General features: G+C 44.3%; 1 protein-coding gene across 3 annotated transcripts in view; it reads left to right on the top strand.

The window, feature by feature from the left end:
* Positions 1–23,562, top strand: part of LOC125631940 (dynein axonemal heavy chain 5) — a 286,700-nt gene that overhangs the window by 28,098 nt on the left and 235,040 nt on the right. For all 3 annotated transcript variants that reach the window (XR_012667111.1, XM_048839434.2, XM_075125496.1), the window contains exons 9-14: positions 3,280–3,466; positions 5,278–5,443; positions 5,547–5,640; positions 7,606–7,704; positions 8,159–8,340; positions 20,298–20,417. Coding sequence is in view for 2 of the 3 variants with exons in the window: in XM_048839434.2 (XP_048695391.2) it covers positions 3,280–3,466; positions 5,278–5,443; positions 5,547–5,640; positions 7,606–7,704; positions 8,159–8,340; positions 20,298–20,417 (848 nt within the window). In the remaining variant the exon portion in view is untranslated. The remainder of the gene's footprint in view (positions 1–3,279; positions 3,467–5,277; positions 5,444–5,546; positions 5,641–7,605; positions 7,705–8,158; positions 8,341–20,297; positions 20,418–23,562) is intronic.

Genomic DNA, 23,562 nt, shown 5'->3' with positions numbered 1-23,562 from the left:
CAGACGTTGTTGGGTTTGAAATCAGAAACTGTATTTTGCAGCTTGGGCCTTGTATCTAGTAGAAACTGAGATTCCCCCCCGCCCCCACCCCGGTTTCATTAGAACCAGTTAAGTGGACATTCTGGCCACCTTTCCACACCTACACTCTGCTGCTTCTTTCCTTTTGCCTCATCCACACATACTCCTGTTGTCTTGCCTCCCTTGTCCTTGTAGCTCAGTGTGCCCTGCTTATCACAATGCAGTATTGTGTCCATCTTCAGCACGGACATAGCAGGGTGGGCCTTGCCAAAGCTTCAGCCCCTCCAAAGTAATTTGGTGTCACATGGTCCAGATGCTGCTCTTTTGATTTTCTTTCATATTGAAGTAGAAAGAAAGATTAGTATCTAACTTCCTCCCTTCAAAGGGAGCCATTGTTCTGAAGTCAAGCTGAAAAGAAAGCCCAACAAGTCACCTTCAGAGAGAGAACTCAGAGCGACATTTCATTTCCATGAGGTCTTTGCTCTCATTTGTCTCCTCTGCAGCCTTTTGTCTCACCTGCCAAAGCTCTGAGAGTGGGCCAGCCCAGTTTCTTGAAGCAGCAGTTGCAGTCAGAAGCATAGATGACATTTTCCTTATAACTTTGTGTCCTTGCCATAATGCTTTGTTAGACGGTTGACTCTGATACAAGACAGCTCCATTTTGACTACCATTATAAATACACAGAGCTGCTAAATGCAGTGTTGCCAACTCTCATAATTTTATTGTGACGTTCACAATGTTTGATGTTTTCCTTATAACCTCAGCTGTTGGAATCAAGAGGTTACATGAGAATCTCAGCTGTCATTATGTAAAAAATAAGATTTTTACTAGACCTTTCGATTAATCGCAGTTAGCTAAAATTAATTGTGATTAATCACAGTTTTAATCGCACTGTTAAACAATAGAATACCAATTGAAATGTTATTAAATATTTTGGATCTTTTTTTGTATTTTCAAATATATTTATTTCAGTTACAACACAGAATACAAAGTGTACGGTGCTCACTTTGTTTTATTATTTTTGATTACAAACATTTGCACTGTAACAATGATGAACAAAAGACAGTATTTTTCGATTCATGCAAGTACTGTGGCGCAATCTCTTTATTGTAAAGGTGCAGCTAGCAAACATAGATTTCTTTTGTTACATGACTGCACTCAAAAACAAAACAATGTAAATCTTTGGAGCCTACAAGTCCACTCAGTCCTACTTCTTGTTCAGCCAGTTGCTAAGACAAACAAATGTGTTTACATTTACGGAAGACAATGCTGCCCTCTTCTTATTTACAGTGTCACCTGAAAGTGAGAACAGGTGTTCGCGTGGCACTGTTGTAGCCAGCAAGGTAAATTGCAAGGTATTTATATGCCAAATATGCTAAATATTCGTATGCCCCTTCATGCTTCGGCCACCATTCCAGAGGACATGCTTCCATGCTGATGATGTGCGTTTAAAAAAAGTATTAATTAAAATTGTGACGGAACTCCTTGGGGGAGAATTGTATGTCTCTGGGTCTGTTTTACCCACATTCTGCCATATATTTCATGTTATAACAGTCTCGGATGATGACCCAGCACATGTTTTAAGAACACTTTCACTGCAGATTTGACAAAATGCGAAGAAGGTACCAATGTGAGATTTCTAAAGATAGCTATAGCACTCATCCCAAGGTTTAAGAACCTGAAGTGCCTTCCAAAATCTGAGAGGGACGAAGTGTGGAGAATGCTTTCAGAAGTCTTAAAAGAGCAAAACTCCAATGCGGATACTACAGAACCCAAACCACCAAAAAAGAAAATCAACCTTTTGCAGGTGGCATCTGACTCAGATGATGAAAATAAAGATGCGTCAGTCCACACTGCTTTGGATGGTTAGTGAGTAGAACCCGTCATCAGCATGGACGCATGTCCTCTGAAATGGTGAATAAAGTATGAAGGTACATATAAATCTTTAGCACATCTGGCACGTAAATATCTTGCGATGCCAGCTACTACAGTGCTATGCGAATGCCTGTTTTCACTTTTAGGTGACGTAAACAAGAAGCGGGCATCATTATCTCCTGCAAATGTAAACACACTTGTTTGTCTTAACGATTAGTTGAACAAGAAGTAGGCCTGAGTGGACTTGTAGTCTCTAAAGTTTTACATTGTTTTATTTTTGAATGCAGTTATTGTACATAATTCTACATTTGTAAGTTCAACTTTCATGATAAAGAAATTGCACTACAGTACGTGTATGAGGTGAATTGAAAAATACTATTTCTTTTGTTTTTTTGAGTGCAAATATTTGTAATAAAAATAAATAGAAACTGAGCATTGTACACTTTGTATTCTGTGTTGTAATTGAAATCAATACATTTGAAAATGAAGAAAACATCCAAAAATATTTAAATAAATGGTATTCTATTATTGTTTAACAGCATGATTAATCCCGATTAATTTTTTAAATTGCTGACAGCCCTAATTTTTACCCAACTGTCAGGAGACTGGTGTCCAAGCCTGGCAGAACTGCATAATGGCGATACTCTGGACTGTGTTGCCGAGTGGCAAGAGTCTGTAGCTGGGGCTGGTGGGGAACCTGGTTCCTCCTTTCTCCACTGGGTTCCAGCTCAGGGCCCAGTAAATTGTAGTTCAAAATGCTCGGCGTAGGGGTTGGGCGCTCCTATTTCTGCAACCTGGACCACTTCTTATCCTGGCTTTGGTTCCTTTATTGGTGCCACTGGTTTGTTTCAGAGTCCCCTCTACAGTCCTCTGTGGTTGCGCCCTGGAAAGTCATCTTCTTTCAGTCACAGCTTGTCATTGTCAGCCTCCATGGTTGAAGGGCCTGCAGCAACCCAGCAATGGGGCCTGGTCCTGGCAACGTGGGGCCTCAGCAGCTTCTCGGCAGGAGCCTGCACTACACAACTGCTCTCCTTTGTGGTCTGACTAGACTGATCTGAGCTGCTCCCTTTTGAGCTCAGCCTCCACTGGAAGTATGCCCAGCAGGGGCGACTGTCCATGGCTTTCTGGGTCCAGAGCTGCTCCTTAACCCTAAACTCCTCGCTGCAGGGCTTGTACACCCCATCACACCAACAAACACAAAATTAATATGCCCATTTAAAATCGGGCATACCAAAGCACTGACTAATATATTGTAAGGGGTCCCATACTGGCCAGGAAAGATTTATCTGTAAATTCTATGGTTCTGTGAATAAGCAATACTTTTCTAATAAAAACAATACCTTTGTTTTATATTTTTTCTTGCATTCATTATTTTCAAATAATCAGCACTGGGGAGCTGTGAAAGAAGGCTTGAAGAACAGCCAGATACAAGACTTCCTGTATTCTGTGGATAAATTTGTGGGTACCTTGTCATCAGCAAGACAGAATTTAGAAGATAAAATTCAGCTGCAGAAGGTGGATATTGAGAGTTACCTCAACAACTTGCATAACCCTTCTGACTACATAACAGCAGGTCAGTAATTCTTAAAGGAGAAATATTGTATGTTCCAAAACAGAACATGGAAATGAGAGTATTTATAGGAAGAGAGATGTTCCATGTCCTCTATGCTGTTAGCGATGATTTCTTTTAAAAGGTTTATTCGTCCTTTCTTAGAGCTATATTTCTTCTTCTTCTTGATCTTAGAAGTGGAGTATAATTCCAAGTTTATGATCTTGAAAATGACTGAGATGTGATAAAATCAGCACTATGACCATCCAGTTCTGTAGGGTGAGGGAAGCTCAATAAGGTGGGTTTGGAGAGGATGGCATAGAAAGGAGGATCAGCTGCTACCTATGGAATGCTCCTTACTTTTGTTGGTCCTCAGGTGCACTAGGTACACTATGGCTCTGAGATTCAGGGATTGGAAGGGGGCATACCTGGATAAGTGGGCTTGACTTGGGCTATGGACCCACTCTACAACAGTGGCCTCTCCTCCCTGCCCCCCTTCCTTGTCACCACATGACATTTCAGTGTAAAATAATGCTGATCCGATCAGCATTATCATATCCCTTGCTACATACTAAAACCCCCTTAATGGGTATGTTTTGGGGCAGCTGCAAGTAAAAAAAACAAACCTATGGCAGCAGGGCTGCTAAGGGATCATGAGTCACTGAGCAAGTGCCTTGCTCTCCAATGGATGGCACAAGGTCTGAAAGGTTTCCCTCTGGATCTCAGGTAAGCTGCACGTTTGAAGGTCCAGGAGCCCTGGTCATAATGCAGAGGGCAAACTCTACACTGTCTCCGCAGATGAAACAATCTGAAAGACCTTTTGATTTGAAACATGCAGAGTTTCCTGGTCACTATGTGGATTGTCTTCCACCTTTAGGACAATGTGGCCCTCTAATTTCACTGAAGGAGATGGCTGGGAAAGACAGAATCCTTGTTTAATCACAAGTAGGGTTATTAACTAAATATGCAAAAAGAAAAGGAGTACTTGTGGCACCTTGGAGACTAACAAATTTATTTGAGCATAAGCTTCCGTGAGCTACAGCTCACTTCATCGGATGTAGCTCACGAAAGCTTATGTATCCGATGAAGTGAGCTGTAGCTCACGAAAGCTTATGTGTATCCGATGAAGTGTATCCGATGAAGTGAGCTGTAGCTCACGAAAGCTTATGCTCAAATAAATTTGTTAGTCTCCAAGGTGCCACAAGTACTCCTTTTCTTTTTGCAAATACAGACTAACACGGCTGCTACTCTGAAACCTAACTAAATGTGGTTAATGTACCAGTACATTAATTTAAATTGTTAGTTAGGCTTGGCATTTTTGTTGGATATGAAAATTCTACATGAAAAATGCAGCAATATTCCAGTGGCTTTTAAGTATACATCTGATTTTGAAGTTATGCATGTGCTAATGGGGCTAAAGCCTGTGGTCCTTGTTCAGTTTTATTTCATTTGACTTTGTTGGGAATTTACCTGGGTATGGACTGAGCAAAGCTTGCACAAGGACGTTAGGATTTATTCCTAACAAATTAGGATTGCAGGGAACATGCACTGTCGGAGCTCCCTGCATGGCAGTGTACAGAGGGGAAATAGGTGGGTGACAAGGGAGGGAAAGACAGTGGCAAGATAGAGGATCTGCTGCATGGATTCTCTAGTCATCTGCCCCAGGATTAGGATGAATGGTGGGCTGGCTACTTTGGGGTAAAGAAGCCTTCCGAAGTCAGCTCTGCATCCAATCTGGAGCCAGGTGGTGAGAATTCTTCTATAGAATGTTTAAATCTATGTACATTTCTTGGCACTTATTAGTAGAATGCAATTTTTGTCTTGTGGTTTTAAAGGCAGTAACATCGAGGTCATTGAGAAACTTGAGGGAGTGCTAGTAATTTGGATCAAACAGATTGGACAAATTTTGGTGGAAAGTGAACAAATGAGAAAAGAAGCTGATGACATTGGCCCAGCTGCTGAACTGGAACACTGGAAATCGAGAATGGCATCATTTAACAGGTTAAAGCATTGCATTATTTCTTCTGCAGGCTAAAGGGCATTTTGTTTATAAACATGAACTGTCACTGGCAGAAAAAAATTAAAATTTATTCTTTTTTTAAAGCCTTTTAGATGAGATCAAGAGTCCAAGAGTAAATAAAGTTCTAAGTATTCTTCAGGCAGCAAAATCAAGACTATTAAAGCAGTGGAAAGAACTGGTAATGACTGTGCTTTTAATAGAAATAATTTTAAGTCAATTAAAAACACGCTGCTGTGCTTATGCTACATATGGAAATGAACCCACATTGCTCATAATAGTTTGGGGATGATGGTTTTTATGTATTGGGCTTTATTTTTTTTCGATATAAACATATAATATCAATTCTCTTGATTTGGAGTCAAGGACACATATTTGTGTGGGGGGGGAGGGGGCAACCCTATCTCCTATGTTGCCAGTTACACAGATATCTACACAGGCCTATGGGATTGCCAGGAAGGGGATAGAGGAGGTATTGGCTACAGGCCCAAACTAGTTTTACCCAGGGCACTTACTACATCAGTCAGATGGACACCTGGTCCAAATTTAACAATGCAAAGTGCAGACAAGTCCAGAAAAACGGACTCACAAGCCATGTGCAGGTGACCTGAGATTCAAAAGCCACTGAATTCATCAATAGAGGAGATGATGGGCAGAAACAGCAGGTCTACCGTCAAGATCTTCTAGTCTTTAAAGTGTGGATCTACTTTGAGAATAGCCTGTGGAAAAATGGTAACTTCTTACTCAACTAATCTTGCTGTGTGCGCTCAGAGTAATTTCTGCTGACTTTTGTGGTAAAAATAGTTTTTGATCTGTTATCCCTGCAGAGCCAACACATGTAAGAGATAGTGAGCTGGATTCCATTTCTTCCTGTGTAGCATCAACAGAATTATTTATCAAGTTCAAATCAGTCAGACCTGTGTAAGCTATTGTAGACAAAACGGATACACAGGTGTCATTGAGGAACTACTTTATTAAGGTGATAGTGTATAAGCAGGGAAGAACCCAGTATGTTTTAGAGCCTGAGCTGGTTTTGCAGGGCTGGCAGTTAGAAAAATCAACCGTCTCTATGTAAATTGAGCACATTCAATATTGCCAGTCCTGAACATTCAAACATAATGAGTCAGGCCCCCAAAACCATGATATTGGCTAAAGAATCATGAGATTTTACCAAGTGATAACATTGTGCTCTGTTTGTTTGCGTCCTAGTTTTTGAGCTTTTAGGGTTTATGTTTTCAAGTTTGTTCTTTTTTAAACCATGAGGACTAGAAATTTACTTTAATAAATGTCAGCTGAAATTCTGTTGAAATCTCATGACTGCAGGAGCTGTCTTGTGATAAATTGATGATAGTTGCCAACACTGCTTTGAAAAATATACAACTGAAAGGCAATAAACATTGGATCCCAGAATGCCATTTTTACACTTACTTTTCAGAGTAGAATTGCGGTTTAATCAGGCAAAACTCTGTCAACTTCAGTGAGGAATTTTTCCTAAATTGGGATGTATAATCCTGTCCAAAAGCTGCTGATCATCAGGTAGCGATTATTAAATATAGAGTGGGACAGATCTTGCCAATTCTTACTCCAACAAATTGTCTCATAGATTTCATTGGGAGTACCTTTATAAGTAAAGGTTTGCAGGATTGGCTCCTGTATTTATTCTTCTTTTAATAACATGCATTGGAAAGGTAGTGAGCCCACTGAGATTTGTGTGATAACCCTAAATCGGGGTGGGAAACCCTTTTGGCCTGAGGGCCACATCTCGGTGGGGAAATTGTATGCAGGGCCATGAATGTAGGGCTGGGGCACGCTGCCCTTACCTGTGGGTACCACCCCCAAAGCTTCCATTGGCCGCGGTTCCTCGTTCCCGGCCAATGGGAGCAGCAGGGGGCGGTGCCTGCAGGCGAGGATAGCACACGGAGCCCTCTGCCCCCCCCCCGCACCCCAGGGACGTGGTGCTGGCTGTTTCCAGGAGTGGCGTGGGGCCAGGACAGTCGGGGAGCCTGTCTTAGCCCAGCTGCGCCATGGGGCTGGCAATCCTATGGGCCGGCTTGAAAGCCCTGATGGGCCAGATCCAGCCCGTGGGCCGTAGTTTTCCCTTTCCTGACCTAAATGCTATTAATTTTAGTTGGCTTTTCCCTTTCAGGATGGTAATGTAACAAATGCTGCCAATGAAGCTAAAGACAATGTAAAATATTTATATACACTGGATAAGTTCTTTGGTCCACTTGGTAAAGCCTCACCTGTAAGTATGTTTATTTTTTTTAAATAAAGCATTTAGATGGTATGAAACTTAGAAGAGAAAAAAGGGCTATTACTCCCAGTGGGAGAATAACTCTCCTTTTCCATTTTCAAATGTAGTCCTCGTACAATTGTTGAATTGAATGTATAGATTTCAAAGAACCGCCCCCTCTCCCCCCCCGGAAATGGAAAAATACTGCTTCTCATGTAGCAGACATCTGCCATTCCAGGTGCTAATGCAGGGGCAGGAACAAATCCTGGTGATATTCTCCCAAGCCCCACCCGCTGCTGGTGCTGAAATGAACTGCCACTGATAGTAAATTGAGCAGACCTGTCTAATATGATTGTCGCTTTAGTTCCTTGCATGCATTTCTTTAAGGTTTGCAGTAGGTTTTCATATTTACTAGTTTTTAGGACATTTGAATTGCTGATTTTTTCCTTTCCCTTTTGTGTCTTAGGCAGTAATGGTGGATCACATACCCAGGTTAATGAACAGTATTCGTATGATTTACAGTACATCACCATACTATAATACATCGGAACAGATGACTTCTCTTCTCCTCAAAATCACTAACCAGATGATTATTACATGCAAGATATATCTAAGTGAAGGTGTTTTGAAAATCTGGGACTTGGACAGGTAACATGACCTCTTACTAGTTTTACCTTCTTCTTTAGTTAAGACTAATAGAAAATTCATAGGTTAAATATGAACATTATTACAAAGTAATATTGTGTAAGCCCTGATTCACCCAAGCAAATAAGTTTTTAATTTGGAGCACTTGAATGCTTCTGTTCACTTCAGCGGGAATACTCAGAGTGCATAATGTTAAGCACATGTGTAAGTCTTTGCTGGATCAGGGTTTATGCTATATAGATTGCTATTAAAATGCAAATACAATTTAAAAAGCTATTATTTTGTCATCATGACTTTCTTGATGCAAAGTACACTCAGAGAGAGGAAACTAGGATTAGGAACAAATATATTCTTGGAGAGAAAACCCTAGGGACAGGCAAGCTGAGAAAGCTTAAGCTCAGGTTTATGCTTTGTGTGTACTTAAGTTAACGATACAGGCAAACACTACAAAGGGGGTAAGTTTGCACCATATTCAATGTGGGTATGTGGCAAATGTTAACTGTGCCAGATTTAATGGGGCCAGTGTAGCTCCTGACCTAGGAAAGCTAGATCCACATTAGGCTTGCAAGTTAAGTTAAACACACTCTGATTTTTTTGGAGACTTTAGTTTTGTTCTTCCTCGCTCTGTTACTTCCTTTTTATTATTTATTATGGCTATTATTTGTGTCTTTTGTCTTATACTTAGATTGTAAGTAAGCATTACAGGTTTTAAGTATTAGCCCTGGTCTACACTGCAAGTTTAGGTCAAATTTAGCAGTGTTAGATCGATTTAACCCTGCACCTGTCCACATGACGAAGCCATTTTTGTCAACTTAAAGGGCTCTTAAAATCGATTTCTGTACTCCTCCCTGATGAGGGGATTAGCGCTGAGATCAACATCGCCGGGTCGAATTTGGGGTAGTGTGGATGCAATTTGATGGTATTGGCCTCCGGGAGCTATCCCAGAGTGCTCCATTGTGACCGCTCTGGACAGCACTTTCAACTCAGATGCACTAGCCAGGTACACAGGAAAAGCCCCGGGAACTTTTGAATTTCATTTCCTGTTTGGCCAGCATGGCGAGCTCATCAGCACACGTGACCATGCAGCCCCAGAATCGCAAAAGAGCTCCAGCATGTACCGAATGGGAGGCACTGGATCTGATCGCTGTATGGGGAGACGAATCTGTGCCTTTTCCTTCCCTCCTACCCTCCTCCCATACCCCGCCAGGGCTACTTTGTGAGTTATCTCTCTATTTTTATAATCAATTAATAAAGAATACATGGTTTTTAAACAATAGTGACTTTATTTCCTTTGCAAGCAAGCTGTGATCGAAGAGGGGAGGGCGGATGGCTTACAGGGAATTTAGAGGCAACCAAGGGGGTGGGTTTTCATCAAGGAGAAACAATCAGAACTGTCACACCATAGCCTGGCCAGTCATGAAACTGGTTTTCAAAGCTTCTCTGATGCGCAGCGTGCCCTGCTGTGCTCTTCTAATCGCCCTGGTGTCTGGTTGCGCGTAATCAGTGGCCAGGAGATTTGCCTCAACCTCCCACACTGCCATAAACATCTCCCCCTTACTCTCACAGAGATTGTGGAGCACACAGCAAGCAGCAATAACAATGGGAATATTGGTTTCGCTGAGGTCTAACCTAGTCAGTAAACTGCGCCAGCGCGCTTTTAAACATCTGTGGTGGAAAAATTAACCACGCGTTGTGTTTGGATCAGAACCAAGCCTGAAGCTCCTTTATTGATTACAAGCGCAGGGGGGTAACAGCTCTAAATAGCTGCCCCCAGATGCAAAGCACACACAGCTTTTTAAAGCTTAAAACCACAGACAAATTACACATACTTTCGTCTTAATTACCTTATTTGGAATATAGCAAAACAAGCTTTTCCTGTTATTGACAGGTGTTCTTTTGCAGTTAACGTTTCTTAAGCTGTGCTGCTGCAATTGCCTTAGAATGGAATTTTCCACACTCTTTTCTTATGCTTCATATACACAGTTAGCTTGACCAACTTAGGCCTACTTGGGTCCACTGAATTTTTCCTCCACATACCCCACCCCCCCCTTTTTTTTTGGATTGGGCCTAAACTTTTATAGCTATGTGCCCGTTAATTATTTTTTTTGTTTTTTTGCCCAAACTGTGTTACACATTTTATTTACAATCATTAGTGCCACCTGCTTTTTTGCACCGAGATTGGCAGGTTTAGGGTTGGATTGTCAATGATAAATACATGTGTTACAGCAATAATAACATAACTTTATGCTAAACAGCAGAAAAAGCAACAACATTTTCATAGAGATAATGTGATGTGGTTGTGATTGTTGTATAGCTTTAGGGTATGTCTACAGTACGGAATAAGGTCGAATTTATAGAAGTCGGTTTTTTAGAAATCGGTTTTATATATTTGAGTGTGTGTGTCCCCACAGAAAATGCTCTAAGTGCATTAAGTGCATTAACTCGGCGGAGTGCTTCCACAGTACCAAGGCTAGAGTCGACTTCCGGAGCGTTGCACTGTGGATAGCTATCCCACAGTTCCCGCAGTCTCCGCTGCCCATTGGAATTCTGGGTTGAGATCCCAATGCCTGATGGGGCTAAAACATTGTCGCGGGTGGTTCTGGGTACATATCGTCAGGTCCCCGTTCCCTCCCTCCCTCCGTGAAAGCAAGGGCAGACAATCGTTTCGCGCCTTTTTTCCTGAGTTACCTGTGCAGACGCCATACCATGGCAAGCATGGAGCCCGCTCAGGTAACCGTCACCCTATGTCGCGGGTGGTTCTGGGTACATATCGTCAGGTCCCCGTTCCCTCCCTCCCTCCGTGAAAGCAAGGGCAGACAATCGTTTCGCGCCTTTTTTCCTGAGTTACCTGTGCAGACGCCATACCACGGCAAGCATGGAGCCCGCTCAGGTAACCGTCACCCTATGTCTCCTGGGTGCTGGCAGACGCGGTACGGCTTTGCTACACAGTAGCAGCAACCCATTGCCTTGTGGCAGCAGATGGTGCAATACGACTGGTAGCCGTCATCGTCATGTCCGAGGTGCTCTTGGCCACGTCGGCCGGGAGCGCCTGGGCAGACATGGGCGCAGGGACTAAATTTGGAGTGACATGGGCGCAGGGACTAAATTTGGAGTGACTTGACCAGGTCATTCTCTTTAGTCCTGCAGTCAGTCCTATTGAACCGTCTTATGGTGAGCAGGCAGATGGTACAAGTCGTACTGTACCATCTTCTGCCGGGCAGGCAAGAGAAGAGGATTGCTAGCAGTCGTATTGTACCATCTTCTGCCAGGCAGGCAAGAGATGAGGATGGCTAGCAGTCGTACTGTACCATCTTCTGCCGAGCAGCCATGAGATGTGGATGGCATGCAGTCCTTCTGCACCGTCTGCTGCCAGCCAAAGATGTAAAAGATAGATGGAGTGGATCAAAACAAGTAAAGGAGGTAAATCTAGCCATGTATCAATCAGAGGTCAGGCTAACCTCCTTGTTCCAATAAGAACAATAACTTAGGTGCACCATTTCTTATTGGAACCCTCCGTGAAGTCCTGCCTGAAATACTCCTTGATGTAAAGCCACCCCCTTTGTTGATTTTAGCTCCCTGAAGCCAACCCTGTAAGCCGTGTCATCAGTCGCCCCTCCCTCCGTCAGAGCAACGGCAGACAATCATTCCGCGCCTTTTTTCTGTGCGGACGCCATACCAAGGCAAGCATTGACCAGGTCATTCTCTTTAGTCCTGCAGTCAGTCCTATTGAACCGTCTTATGGTGAGCAGGCAGGTGATACGGATTGCTAGCAGTCGTACTGTACCATCTTCTGCCAGGCAGGCAAGAGATGAGGATGGCTAGCAGTCGTACTGTACCATCTTCTGCCGAGCAGCCATGAGATGTGGATGGCATGCAGTCCTTCTGCACCGTCTGCTGCCAGCCAAAGATGTAAAAGATAGATGGAGTGGATCAAAACAAGAAATAGACCAGATTTGTTTTGTACTCATTTGCCTCCTCCCCTGTCTAGGGGACTCATTCCTCTAGGTCACACTGCAGTCACTCACAGAGAAGGTGCAGCGAGGTAAATCTAGCCATGTATCAATCAGAGGTCAGGCTAACCTCCTTGTTCCAATAAGAACAATAACTTAGGTGCACCATTTCTTATTGGAACCCTCCGTGAAGTCCTGCCTGAAATACTCCTTGATGTAAAGCCACCCCCTTTGTTGATTTTAGCTCCCTGAAGCCAACCCTGTAAGCCGTGTCATCAGTCACCCCTCCCTCCATCAGAGCAACGGCAGACAATCATTCCGCGCCTTTTTTCTGTGCGGACGCCATACCAAGGCAAGCATGGAGGCCGCTCAGCTCACTTTGGCAATTAGGAGCACATTAAACACCACACGCATTATCCAGCAGTATATGCAGCACCAGAACCTGGCAAAGCGATACCGGGCGAGGAGGCGACGTCAGTGCGGTCACGTGAGTGATCAGGACATGGACACAGATTTCTCTGAAAGCATGGGCCCTGCCAATGCATGCATCATGGTGCTAATGGGGCAGGTTCATGCTGTGGAACGCCAATTCTGGGCTCGGAAAACAAGCACAGACTGGTGGGACCGCATAGTGTTGCAGGTCTGGGACGATTCCCAGTGGCTGCGAAACTTTCGCATGCGTAAGGGCGCTTTCATGGAACTTTGTGACTTGCTTTCTCCTGCCCTGAGGCGCATGAATACCAAGATGAGAGCAGCCCTCACAGTTGAGAAGCGAGTGGCGATAGCCCTGTGGAAGCTTGCAACGCCAGACAGCTACCGGTCAGTTGGGAATCAATTTGGAGTGGGCAAATCTACTGTGGGGGCTGCTGTGATCCAAGTAGCCAACGCAATCACTGAGCTGCTGCTATCAAGGGTAGTGACTCTGGGAAATGTGCAGGTCATAGTAGATGGCTTTGCTGTAATGGGATTCCCTAACTGTGGTGGGGCCATAGACGGAACCCATATCCCTATCTTGGCACCGGAGCACCAAGCCGCCGAGTACATAAACCGCAAGGGGTACTTTTCGATAGTGCTGCAAGCACTGGTGGATCACAAGGGACGTTTCACCAACATCAACGTGGGATGGCCGGGAAAGGTACATGACGCTCGCATCTTCAGGAACTCTGGTCTGTTTCAAAAGCTGCAGGAAAGGGACTTTATTCCCAGACCAGAAAATAACTGTTGGGGATGTTGAAATGCCTATATGTATCCTTGGGGACCCAGCCTACCCCTTAATGCCATGGCTCATGAAGCCGTACACAGGCAGCCTGGACAGTAGTCAGGAGCTGTTCAACTACAGGCTGAGCAAGTGCAGAATGGTGGTAGAATGTGCATTTGGACGTTTAAAGGCACGCTGGCGCAGTTTACTGACTCGCTTAGACCTCAGCGAAACCAATATTCCAACTGTTATTACTGCTTGCTGTGTGCTCCACAATATCTGTGAGAGTAAGGGGGAGACGTTTATGGCGGGGTGGGAGGTTGAGGCAAATCGCCTGGCTGCTGGTTACGCGCAGCCAGACACCAGGGCGGTTAGAAGAGCACAAGAGGGTGCGGTACGCATCAGAAAAGCTTTGAAAACCAGTTTCATGACTGGCCAGGCTACAGTGTGAAAGTTCTGTTTGTTTCTCCTTGATGAAACCCCCCGCCCCTTGGTTCACTCTACTTCCCTGTAAGCTAACCACCCGCCCCTCCTCCCTTCAATCACCGCTTGCAGAGGCAATAAAGTCATTGTTGCTTCACATTCATGCATTCTTTATTCATTCATCACACAAATAGGGGGATGACTACTAAGGTAGCCCAGGAGGGGTGGTGGAGGAGGGAAGGAAAATGCCACACAGCACTTTAAGCACAGCACTTTAAAAGTTTACAACTTTAAAATTTATTGAATGACAGCCTTCTTTTTTTTGGGCAATCCTCTGTGGTGGAGTGGCTGGTTGGCCAGAGGCCCCCCCACCGCGTTCTTGGGCGTCTGGGTGTGGAGGCTATGGAACTTGGGGAGGAGGGCGGTTGGTTACAGAGGGGCTGCAGTGGCAGTCTGTGCTCCAGCTGCCTTTGCTGCAGCTCAACCATACACTGGAGCATACTGGTTTGGTCCTGCAGCAGCCTCAGCATTGAATCCTGCCTCCTCTCATCACGCTGCCGCCACATTTGAGCTTCAGCCCTGTCTTCAGCCCGCCACTTACTCTCTTCAGCCCGCCACCTCTCCTCCTGGTCATTTTGTGCTTTCCTGCACTCTGACATTATTTGCCTCCACGCATTCGTCTGTGCTCTGTCAGTGTGGGAGGACAGCATGAGCTCGGAGAACATTTCATCGTGAGTGCGTTTTTTTTTCTTTCTAAGCTTCACTAGCCTCTGGGAAGGAGAAGATCCTGTGATCATTGAAACACATGCAGCTGGTGGAGGAAAAAAAAGGGACAGCGGTATTTAAAAAGACACATTTTATAAAACAGTGGCTACACTCTTTCAGGGTAAACCTTGCTGTTAACATTACATACATAGCACATGTGCTTTCGTTACAAGGTCGCATTTTGCCTCCCCCCACCACGTGACTACCCTCTCAACCTTCCCCCCTCCCTGTGGCTATCAGCGGGGAACATTTCTGTTTAGCCACAGGCAAACAGCCCAGCAGGAATGGGCTCCTCTGAGTGTCCCCTGAAGAAAAGCACTCTATTTCAACCGGGTGACCATGAATTATGTCTCACTCTCCTGAGGATAACACAGAGAGATAAAGAACGGATGTTGTTTGAATGCCAGCAAACATACACTGCAATGCTTTGTTCTACAATGATTCCCGAGTACGTGTTACTGGCCTGGAGTGGTAAAGTGTCCTACCATGAAGGATGCAATAAGGCTGCCCTCCCCAGAAACCTTTTGCAAAGGCTTTAGGACTACATCTAGGAGAACCGCGAATGCCAGGGCAAAGTAATCCTTTCACATGCTTGCTTTTAAACCATGTATAGCATTTTAAAAGGTACACTCACCAGAGGTCCCTTCTCCGCCTGCTGGGTCCAGGAGGCAGCCTTGGGTGGGTTCGGGGGGTACTGGCTCCAGGTCCAGGGTGAGAAACAGTTCCTGGCTGTCGGGAAAACCGGTTTCTCCGCTTGCTTGCTGTGAGCTATCTACAACCTCATCATCATCTTCTTCGTCCCCAAAACCTGCTTCCGTATTGCCTCCATCTCCATTGAAGGAGTCAAACAACACGGCTGGGGTAGTGGTGGCTGAACCCCCTAAAATGGCATGCAGCTCATCATAGACGCGGCATGTTTGGGGCTCTGACCCGGAGCGGCCATTCGCCTCTCTGGTTTTCTGGTAGGCTTGCCTCAGCTCCTTAAGTTTCACGCGGCACTGCTTCGGGTCCCTGTTATGGCCTCTGTCCTTCATGCCCTGGGAGATTTTGACAAAGGTTTTGGCATTTCGAAAACTGGAACGGAGTTCTTATAGCACGGATTCCTCTTCCCAAACAGCGATCAGATCCCGTACCTCCCGTTCGGTCCATGCTGGAGCTCTTTTGTGATTCTGGGACTCCATCATGGTCACCTGTGCTGATGAGCTCTGCATGGTCACCTGCAGCTTGCCACGCTGGCCAAACAGGAAATGAGATTTAAAAGTTCGTGGTTCTTTTCCTGTCTACCTGGCCAGTGCATCTGAGTTGAGAGTGCTGTCCAGAGTGGTCACAATGGAGCACTCTGGGATAGCTCCCGGAGGCCAATACCATCGAATTGTGTCCACAGTACCCCAAATTCGAGCCGGCAAGGTTGATTTAAGTGCTAATCCACTTGTCAGGGGTGGAGTAAGGAAATCGATTTTAAGAGCCCTTTAAGTCGAAATAAAGAGCTTCATTGTGTGGACGGGTACAGGTTTACATTGATTTAACGCTGCTAAATTCGACCTAAAGTCCTAGTGTAGACCAGGGCTAAGTTACAAAACACAATACATTATTCTGGGTACACAAAGTAGACATTTTATAGGCAGTATAAACCATTCTGCACTTGGTCAGCCTACAGTTGAGCAGCTCCTTAATACTGTCCAGGGTGCCTGTGTATGGCTTCATGAGCCATGGCATTAAGGGGGTAGGCTGGGTTCCCAAGGATAACTATAGGCATTTCAACATCCCCAACAGTTATTTTCTGCTCTGGGAAGTAAATCCCTTCCTGCAGCTGTTCAAACAGACCAGAGTTCCTGAAGATGCGAGCGTCATGTACCTTTCCTGGCCATCCCATGTTGATGTTGGTGGAATGTCCCTTGTGATCCACCAGTGCTTGCAGCACCACTGAAAAGTACCCCTTGCGGTTTATGTACTGGCTGCCAAGGTGGTCCGGTCCCAAGATAGGGATATGTGTTCCATCTGTCACCCCACCACAGTTAGGAAATCCCATTGCAGAAAAGCCATCCACTACAACCTGCACATTTCCCAGAGTCACTACCTTTGATAGCAGCAGCTCAGTGATTGCGTTGGCTACTTGGATCACAGCAGCCCCCACAGTATATTTGCCCACTCCAAATTGATTCCCGACTGACTGGTAGCTGTCTGGTGTTGCAAGCTTCCACAGGGCTATCGCCACTCACTTGTGAACTGTGAGGGCTGCTCTCATCTTGGTATTCTTGCGCTTCAGGGCAGGGGAAAGCAAGTCACAAAGTTCCATGAAAGTGCTCTTACGCATGCGAAAGTTTCAGAGTCACTGGGAATCATCCCAGACCTGCAACAATTCCTTATGCAGTCCCACCAGTCTGTGCTTGTTTCCCGGGCCCAGAATCGGCGTTCCACATCATGAGCCTACCCTATTGCCACCAGGATGTCCAAATTGCTGGGGCCCGTGCTTTGAGAGAAGTCTGTGTCCATGTCCTCATCACTTTCATCACCGCGCTGCTGTCACCTCCTCGCCTGCTTTTGCAGGTTCTGGTTCTGCATATATTGCAGGATAATGCGCGAGGTGTTTACAATGCTCATAACTGCCACAGTGATCTGAGTGGGCTGCATGCTTGCCGTGGTATGGTGTCTGCAGGAGAGCAGATTTGCAGCAGAAGTGGTGGCTAAAGACGGATGCCACAAGAATAGATATTTATAGAGACCGACAAGAGGACCTGCTAGGCGGATTCATGAGAGCAGAGTTGCATGGAAGCGGTGGAGGACAACGGTTAGCACTGCGCACATTTCCCGAGGAAGAACACATGTACCCAGGAGCCCATGACAGACAACATGCAGCAATTCGCTATTGAGACAATAGCAGCAGAGCAGAGTTGCAGTGGAAACGGTGTATGACGACAGTTAGCAGCACCCAGGAGGACCAGAACGGATCCCCCAAGCTGCAGGAGAGCAGAGTTGCAGCGGAAGTGGTGGATGATGATGGTTAGCAGACCTACTGCACCATCTGCTGCCAGCAGCACCCAGGACAGAACAGCGGCAGTGTCGGCGAGCTGAGCTGAGCTGGCTGCACGCTTGTCATGATATGGCATCTGCATGGAAAAAAGGCGCAAAACGATTGTCTGCCGTTGCTTTCACGGAGGGAGGGGTGACTGACGACATGTACCCAAAACCACCTGCGACAATGTTTTTGCCTCACCAGGCACTGGGAGCTTAACCCAGAATTCCAATGGGCAGCGGAGACTGCAGGAACTGTGGGATAGCTACCCACAGTGCACCGCTCTGTAAGTCGATGCTAGCCATGGTAGTGAGGACGCACTCCGCCGACTTAATGCGCTTAGTGTGGACATACGCAATCGACTGTATAAAATCGATTTCTAAAGACTGACTTCTACAATATCAACCTAATTTTGTAATGTAGACATACCCTTAGATTTTTTAGGTCAGGGACCATTTTTCTGTGTTTGTACAGCACCTCGCACAGTGGGCTCCTTATCCATGACTCTTAGGCGCTGCTGCAATACAAAAGGCAAACAGGCAGACTAATGGGGGAATACAAGGAAACAATGAAACAATGTTGATCAGCGTGATAGGCTGTGGTCTCAGCACCAGCTGCCTCATCGTCAAATTTTTTGTAGAATCATGGCAAAGGAGAGTTTAAGGAGGAATTTGAAGGAGGACAATGAGATGGCCTTATGGATATTTATGGGAAGCTCCTCCCACGAGTGAGGGGCAGCATAGGAGAAAGCACAAAGAAGAAATAGGAGTTAGAAATTAATATTAGTAATGGGAATGAATGTTTAGTTCATTGCAAGCTGTGCAGGGTGTCCAGTGTGGATAAAAGGCCAAAGGGCCATCTTCCAGACTTAAGAGAGACTTGCAACTTGTGCTTATGGGTGAAGGAGAAACCTGATGTCTTCACAGCCCAAGAGACCTCTTTGGTACCCTCTGTTCCCCTTTTGGGGAGAGGATTCAGAAGAGTGAGCTGAATCCTACAGGTAGGCAGAGAAGAGCCTCCCTGGAGTAACGTGTTAAACGGTGGGAGCCCTATAACTCACTGGACTGGACCCACTTAAATCCCTGGTATGTGAGAGATGGGCAGACCACACAGATAGAATCCTTCCCCAGTGCTAATAAAGTTGTAGCCTCCTGCTTAAATCCATCCCTGTATCTGTCATCATTCACCTACATGTACTGATCAATGGGGCGAGAGATTGCATTTGTCCTGGCCAGAGAAGAGGATGCTGCAATAGTGAAAACAAGATGTTGAAAGCCTGGACGAGAGTTTTCTCTTTGTGGATGGGTAGAGAAGACTGCATTTTAGAGATCTTGTGCAGGAATAAGCAGCAAGATTTAGACACAGCCTTGATGTGAGGATCTAGAGAGAGGATCAAGTCAAAGATGACCCCTAGATTACAGGCATGAGTGACATAAAAGTAATTCATGCTGAAGATTTCTAGGTGCTCTTTGTGTGTAGAAAAACGTAATTATCTTTAACCAGCACTTGAGAGAATAACCAGCACATGACAGAATATTGGTATGTACATTATAAATAAGGATAAGATTTTGTCATGGTAATTTTTAGTAAAAGTCATGGACAGGCCACGGGCAATAAACAAAAATTCATGGGAGCCTGTGACCCGGCTCCAGCTGCTCACAGATTAAGCCACAGAAGTCACCAAGGTTGGGTGAATTCACAGAATCATTGACTTCCCTGATCTCCGTGACTAAATTGTATCCTTAAAGATAAAGAATGTTCATAAATAAAATTAAAATACAATTTTTAACATACTTGAACAAAATTAATTTCTAATGAATTCTTTTTGTTTTATCACTTTGTTTGCAGAAGTCTCTGAGTGAGTAGGGTGAATTCATGAGGTTTTACGTTTGTTAATTTATGATTCCTTTGGTCTGACAAACGTTCTGGAAACAGAGTGACAAAGTCCTAACACAGTGATGATCTTTACAACTAGTTGGCTTATATATGTAATAACAGTCCATTATTTAAACTAAAAGGGACAAGTACAGCCTCCCCCTGCCCACTATTTAATCTATAGTAGCTATGTCAAGATTGGTCAAACTACTGCACATAAATTGAACCCAGCCTGTGGACTTGGGAATTGTGGCTTTCTAGATGTTCACATTTAAAGGAAACAAGAGACTTTTCTGACGTTTGATCCTACCTAAGAAGAGGAGAATCCAAACTTTCCTGGAAACAAGGACACAGTTTGTAGAGGAAAAAAATGGCTGAAGTACAGGAACTGAACAGGCTACATGGTGTAGGCAGTTCCTATCTGGCCTGTGCTGAGCAGTGTCATAGGGTCAAGATTTGGTCCAATAACAGTAAAACATAAAACAAAACAAAATTCTAGCCTGTAAAACAGTTTAAAAATGAACATTTTAATTTCATCCTTTCCACATTTTGAATGATGTATTTATATACATCTATGTCCACATTTTATCAAGGTACTCTTTGTAATGTTAATACAATATTTTCTAAGTACTGGGCTTGATAAAATGTCTACGTAGCTGAAATGTTCTATTATTGTAATCATTTGTGCAGCTTTTTATGGTTATTAAGTTTGTCTTCTGTTCACTTTTGTTTTTAGGCAAGAATTATTAAAGAGGGTACAAGAATGTATTTATCTCAATGAACAATATCAAACATATTTTCAGAGAGTAAGGGAGAAGCTAAAGGAAAATCCAAGTGATCGGCAGTTTGATTTCAGGTAAATCATTCATTCTGTCCTTGAATCAAATCTTGTCCATTTATATAATTTATAACTGCACAATCAACATATGTTCAGATGAACTGGAGAGTTTAACATTCAGTGAAAATATAAACTGTAGCATGTTCCAGACCTGATCCTGCAGAATTTATTCAGAAAAATTTTTTCAGTGACAAGTTTTGCCAGAGTTTGTCACAGATTTGTTACCCATATAGGCCCAAAGGGATTTCTGTTGAACTAATGCATGAATTTAGAGTTAAGCATATTCATAAGTGGGCTTTTTGATCAGATCTTTAATCATATTGCTGTGGAGTTTAGATGCTGCTTTTAATTATTAGAACTGGGAGCACTGGCTGTTGGGAGTCTGAAAGGACAAGGAAACAGGAAGCGGGGCGGGGGGGAAGTTGAGGAGGCAGAGTGAGAGCTACTGAGGGTGCAGCAGCAGCTTGGTAAAGAGGTTTCCACTTTAAAAATAAAGCCTTGTTGAAGTTTGTTAGTACCTTCTCTGGTTGCTACAACATTTTGGTGACGAGGATAGATCTTCTGCCTCTGAACCCACTTGCACCCTTTCTGCAAAGTCCAGGTGAGCCTCCAATTGCTTTTACTGCCTAGATCCATATGTTTGAGACTTATCTGCTTCCAATCACTGCTACAGAGATTTCTGAAGCAAGAAAGCGTGCTCTGCTAATCCACTGCCTTGGAGCAGAAGGGCAGCATATATTTCACGCTTTTTCCCTTGCAGATGATAAATGAGACTGCACTCACTGCATTAAAGAACATTTTTGTGCCAAAAGTGAATGTAGTAGCTAATCACTACAGATTTTGCCAGTGTGACCAGAAAACAGGGGAGACTATAATGCAGTATATTGCTTCCCTGAGGAGTCTGATTGTAACTTATGACTTCGGGAATATGGCAGATGAGATGATTATAGAGACCAGCCCATTGAGAAAACAACCATGCTTCGTGTAAGAGAACGCTTACTTCTAGAACCACAACTTACACTAGAAAAAGCAATAACCACTGCTACTCAGATTGAGTCAGCTACAGCTGAAGCCAAAATAATGAGCATGGATACAGGAGGCACAGTCTAGGCTGTGACTCCTTTGCAGAAAAGTTCACTATCGCTGCAGACAAACGATTACAAGAGGAAAACTAATGGAAAACCACCGAATCAGCAAATTCAAAATACAGTAAAAACATGCTTTCGCTGTGGATCCCCACAACACCTTGCAAGCTACACAGGATGTCCTGCAAAAGTAGCTCAGTGCAATCATTGCAAAAAGTTTGGGCATTTTGCTAAAGTATGTCGCAGCAGCCAGTTCAATCAACAGGTGCATGCAGTTACAATACCAGATGTTACTGTGCTGAGCGTGGACAAAATCACTACTGCACATATTCCAGAAGAAATAAAGTGCACTGTAAATGTTTCCACCATACCTTCAGACAAATCACACTCTATTCAGCGAATGTTGGACATTGGCTTAGCAGTATCTATATTACCTTATTCCATCTAATTGCATTACTTTAACGATGTGCCTCTTACTGAACCCAAACTTCACTTGGTGTGCTATTTGAAAAACCATATTTCACTACATGGCTGCCTGCCAGCAATAGTTACTTTTGGTGATTGCTGTGTAACTGCAGAGTTTTACGTTGTCCACAAAGGCACTCCTATCCTTGGCAGAGATTCATTGGCTGCTTTAAATCTCAGGGTAGTTAATGGACGAATTGATCTTCCTCAGCAAAGCACTCTTGCGGTACACACACCAGTTTCAGCTGGGACCCAACACCAGGTTGAGGAGAAACTCGGCTGTGCTTATGGGTTTTATGCATAAAGTTAAAATGCGGAATAATGTGATGCCTGTACGACAAAGTTACGGCGCTTACCATTTTCAGTCAGGGATTCTGTTTCAGAGGATCGTAGAAAACTTGTTCAAAAGGACATTATGGAAGAGATTGACTCCTTGGAATGGGTTTCACCTATAGTAGTGATGGAGAAGAAGGGTGGAGGCATTCGCCTTTGTGTGGACTTAAGGGAGCCAAATAAAGCTATTGTGATTGACAGCCATCCTCTTCCTCACATAGAAGAAGTATTTGCAGAACTCCATGGAGCAAAGATGTTTTCTGTTCTTGATTTGAAGACCACATACTACCAGGTTATGTTGTATGAAGATAGCAGAGACCTCACAGCATTTATTACACGAGGGACTATTTCATTTTAAACATGTTCCATACGGTCTCGCATCTGCCCCAAGTGCCTTCCAAAAAATGATGTAATTGATTCTGAAGAATCAACATGGAGTTCAGTGCTATCTGGATGATATTATAGTGTTTGGAAATACTTGTGAGGAGCATGCCAATAACCTGCAGTCTGTACTAAACTGCATCAGCAAAGCAGGCCTCAAGCTCAATAGGTCCAAATGCAAATTTAGACAAACTGAACTCTCTTTTCTGGGGCATACAATTTCACAGGCTGGACTAGAACCTGATCCAGATTATATCCTGGCAATTTCAAATGCTCCTCCTCCAACAGATTTGCAAACCTTACGTTCCTTCTTGGGTCTGACCCCCTGGTATGCACAATTCATTCCCAATTATGCTTCTGTCATTGAACCATTACGAGAATTACTACGGAGAAGTTCAATCTTAGTATAGACAACAGATGCACAAGCTAGTTTCGAAATGGTGAAAGACTTGATTGTACATAGTCCAGCACTTGCACTATTCACTCCTGCATTGCCCACAGTTGTAACTATTGATGCTTCTGATTATGGACTTGGGGCTGTCCTCACACAACTTCATGAGGTCAACACAGAGAGGACTGTTGCATTTGCTTCAAGGACACTAAGTTATGCTGAGAGGAAATATTCTACAGTTGAAAAAGTAGCACTTGTTTGTGTCTGGGCTACTGAAAAATGGAGAACTTACCTGTGGGGCCGCACGTTCAAGTTGCGCACAGACCACAGCCCTTTGACGACGTTGCTCACCACGAAAGGACTGAGAAGAGCAGGATATCGTATTGCTAGATGGCCTGCAAGACTACACTCTTTCAATTATGAACTGGAATATAAGCCTGGAAACCAAAATGTGGTAGCTGATTGCCTTTCTCGCCTACCTTTGCCTTCACCAGATGGTCCACCGGAG

This window comes from Caretta caretta, chromosome 2, assembly GCF_965140235.1.
Source record: "Caretta caretta isolate rCarCar2 chromosome 2, rCarCar1.hap1, whole genome shotgun sequence".
NCBI lineage: Eukaryota > Metazoa > Chordata > Testudines > Cheloniidae > Caretta > Caretta caretta.
The sequence above is the reverse complement of the archived record's forward strand: the minus strand, read 5'-3'. Positions and strand labels throughout refer to the sequence as shown.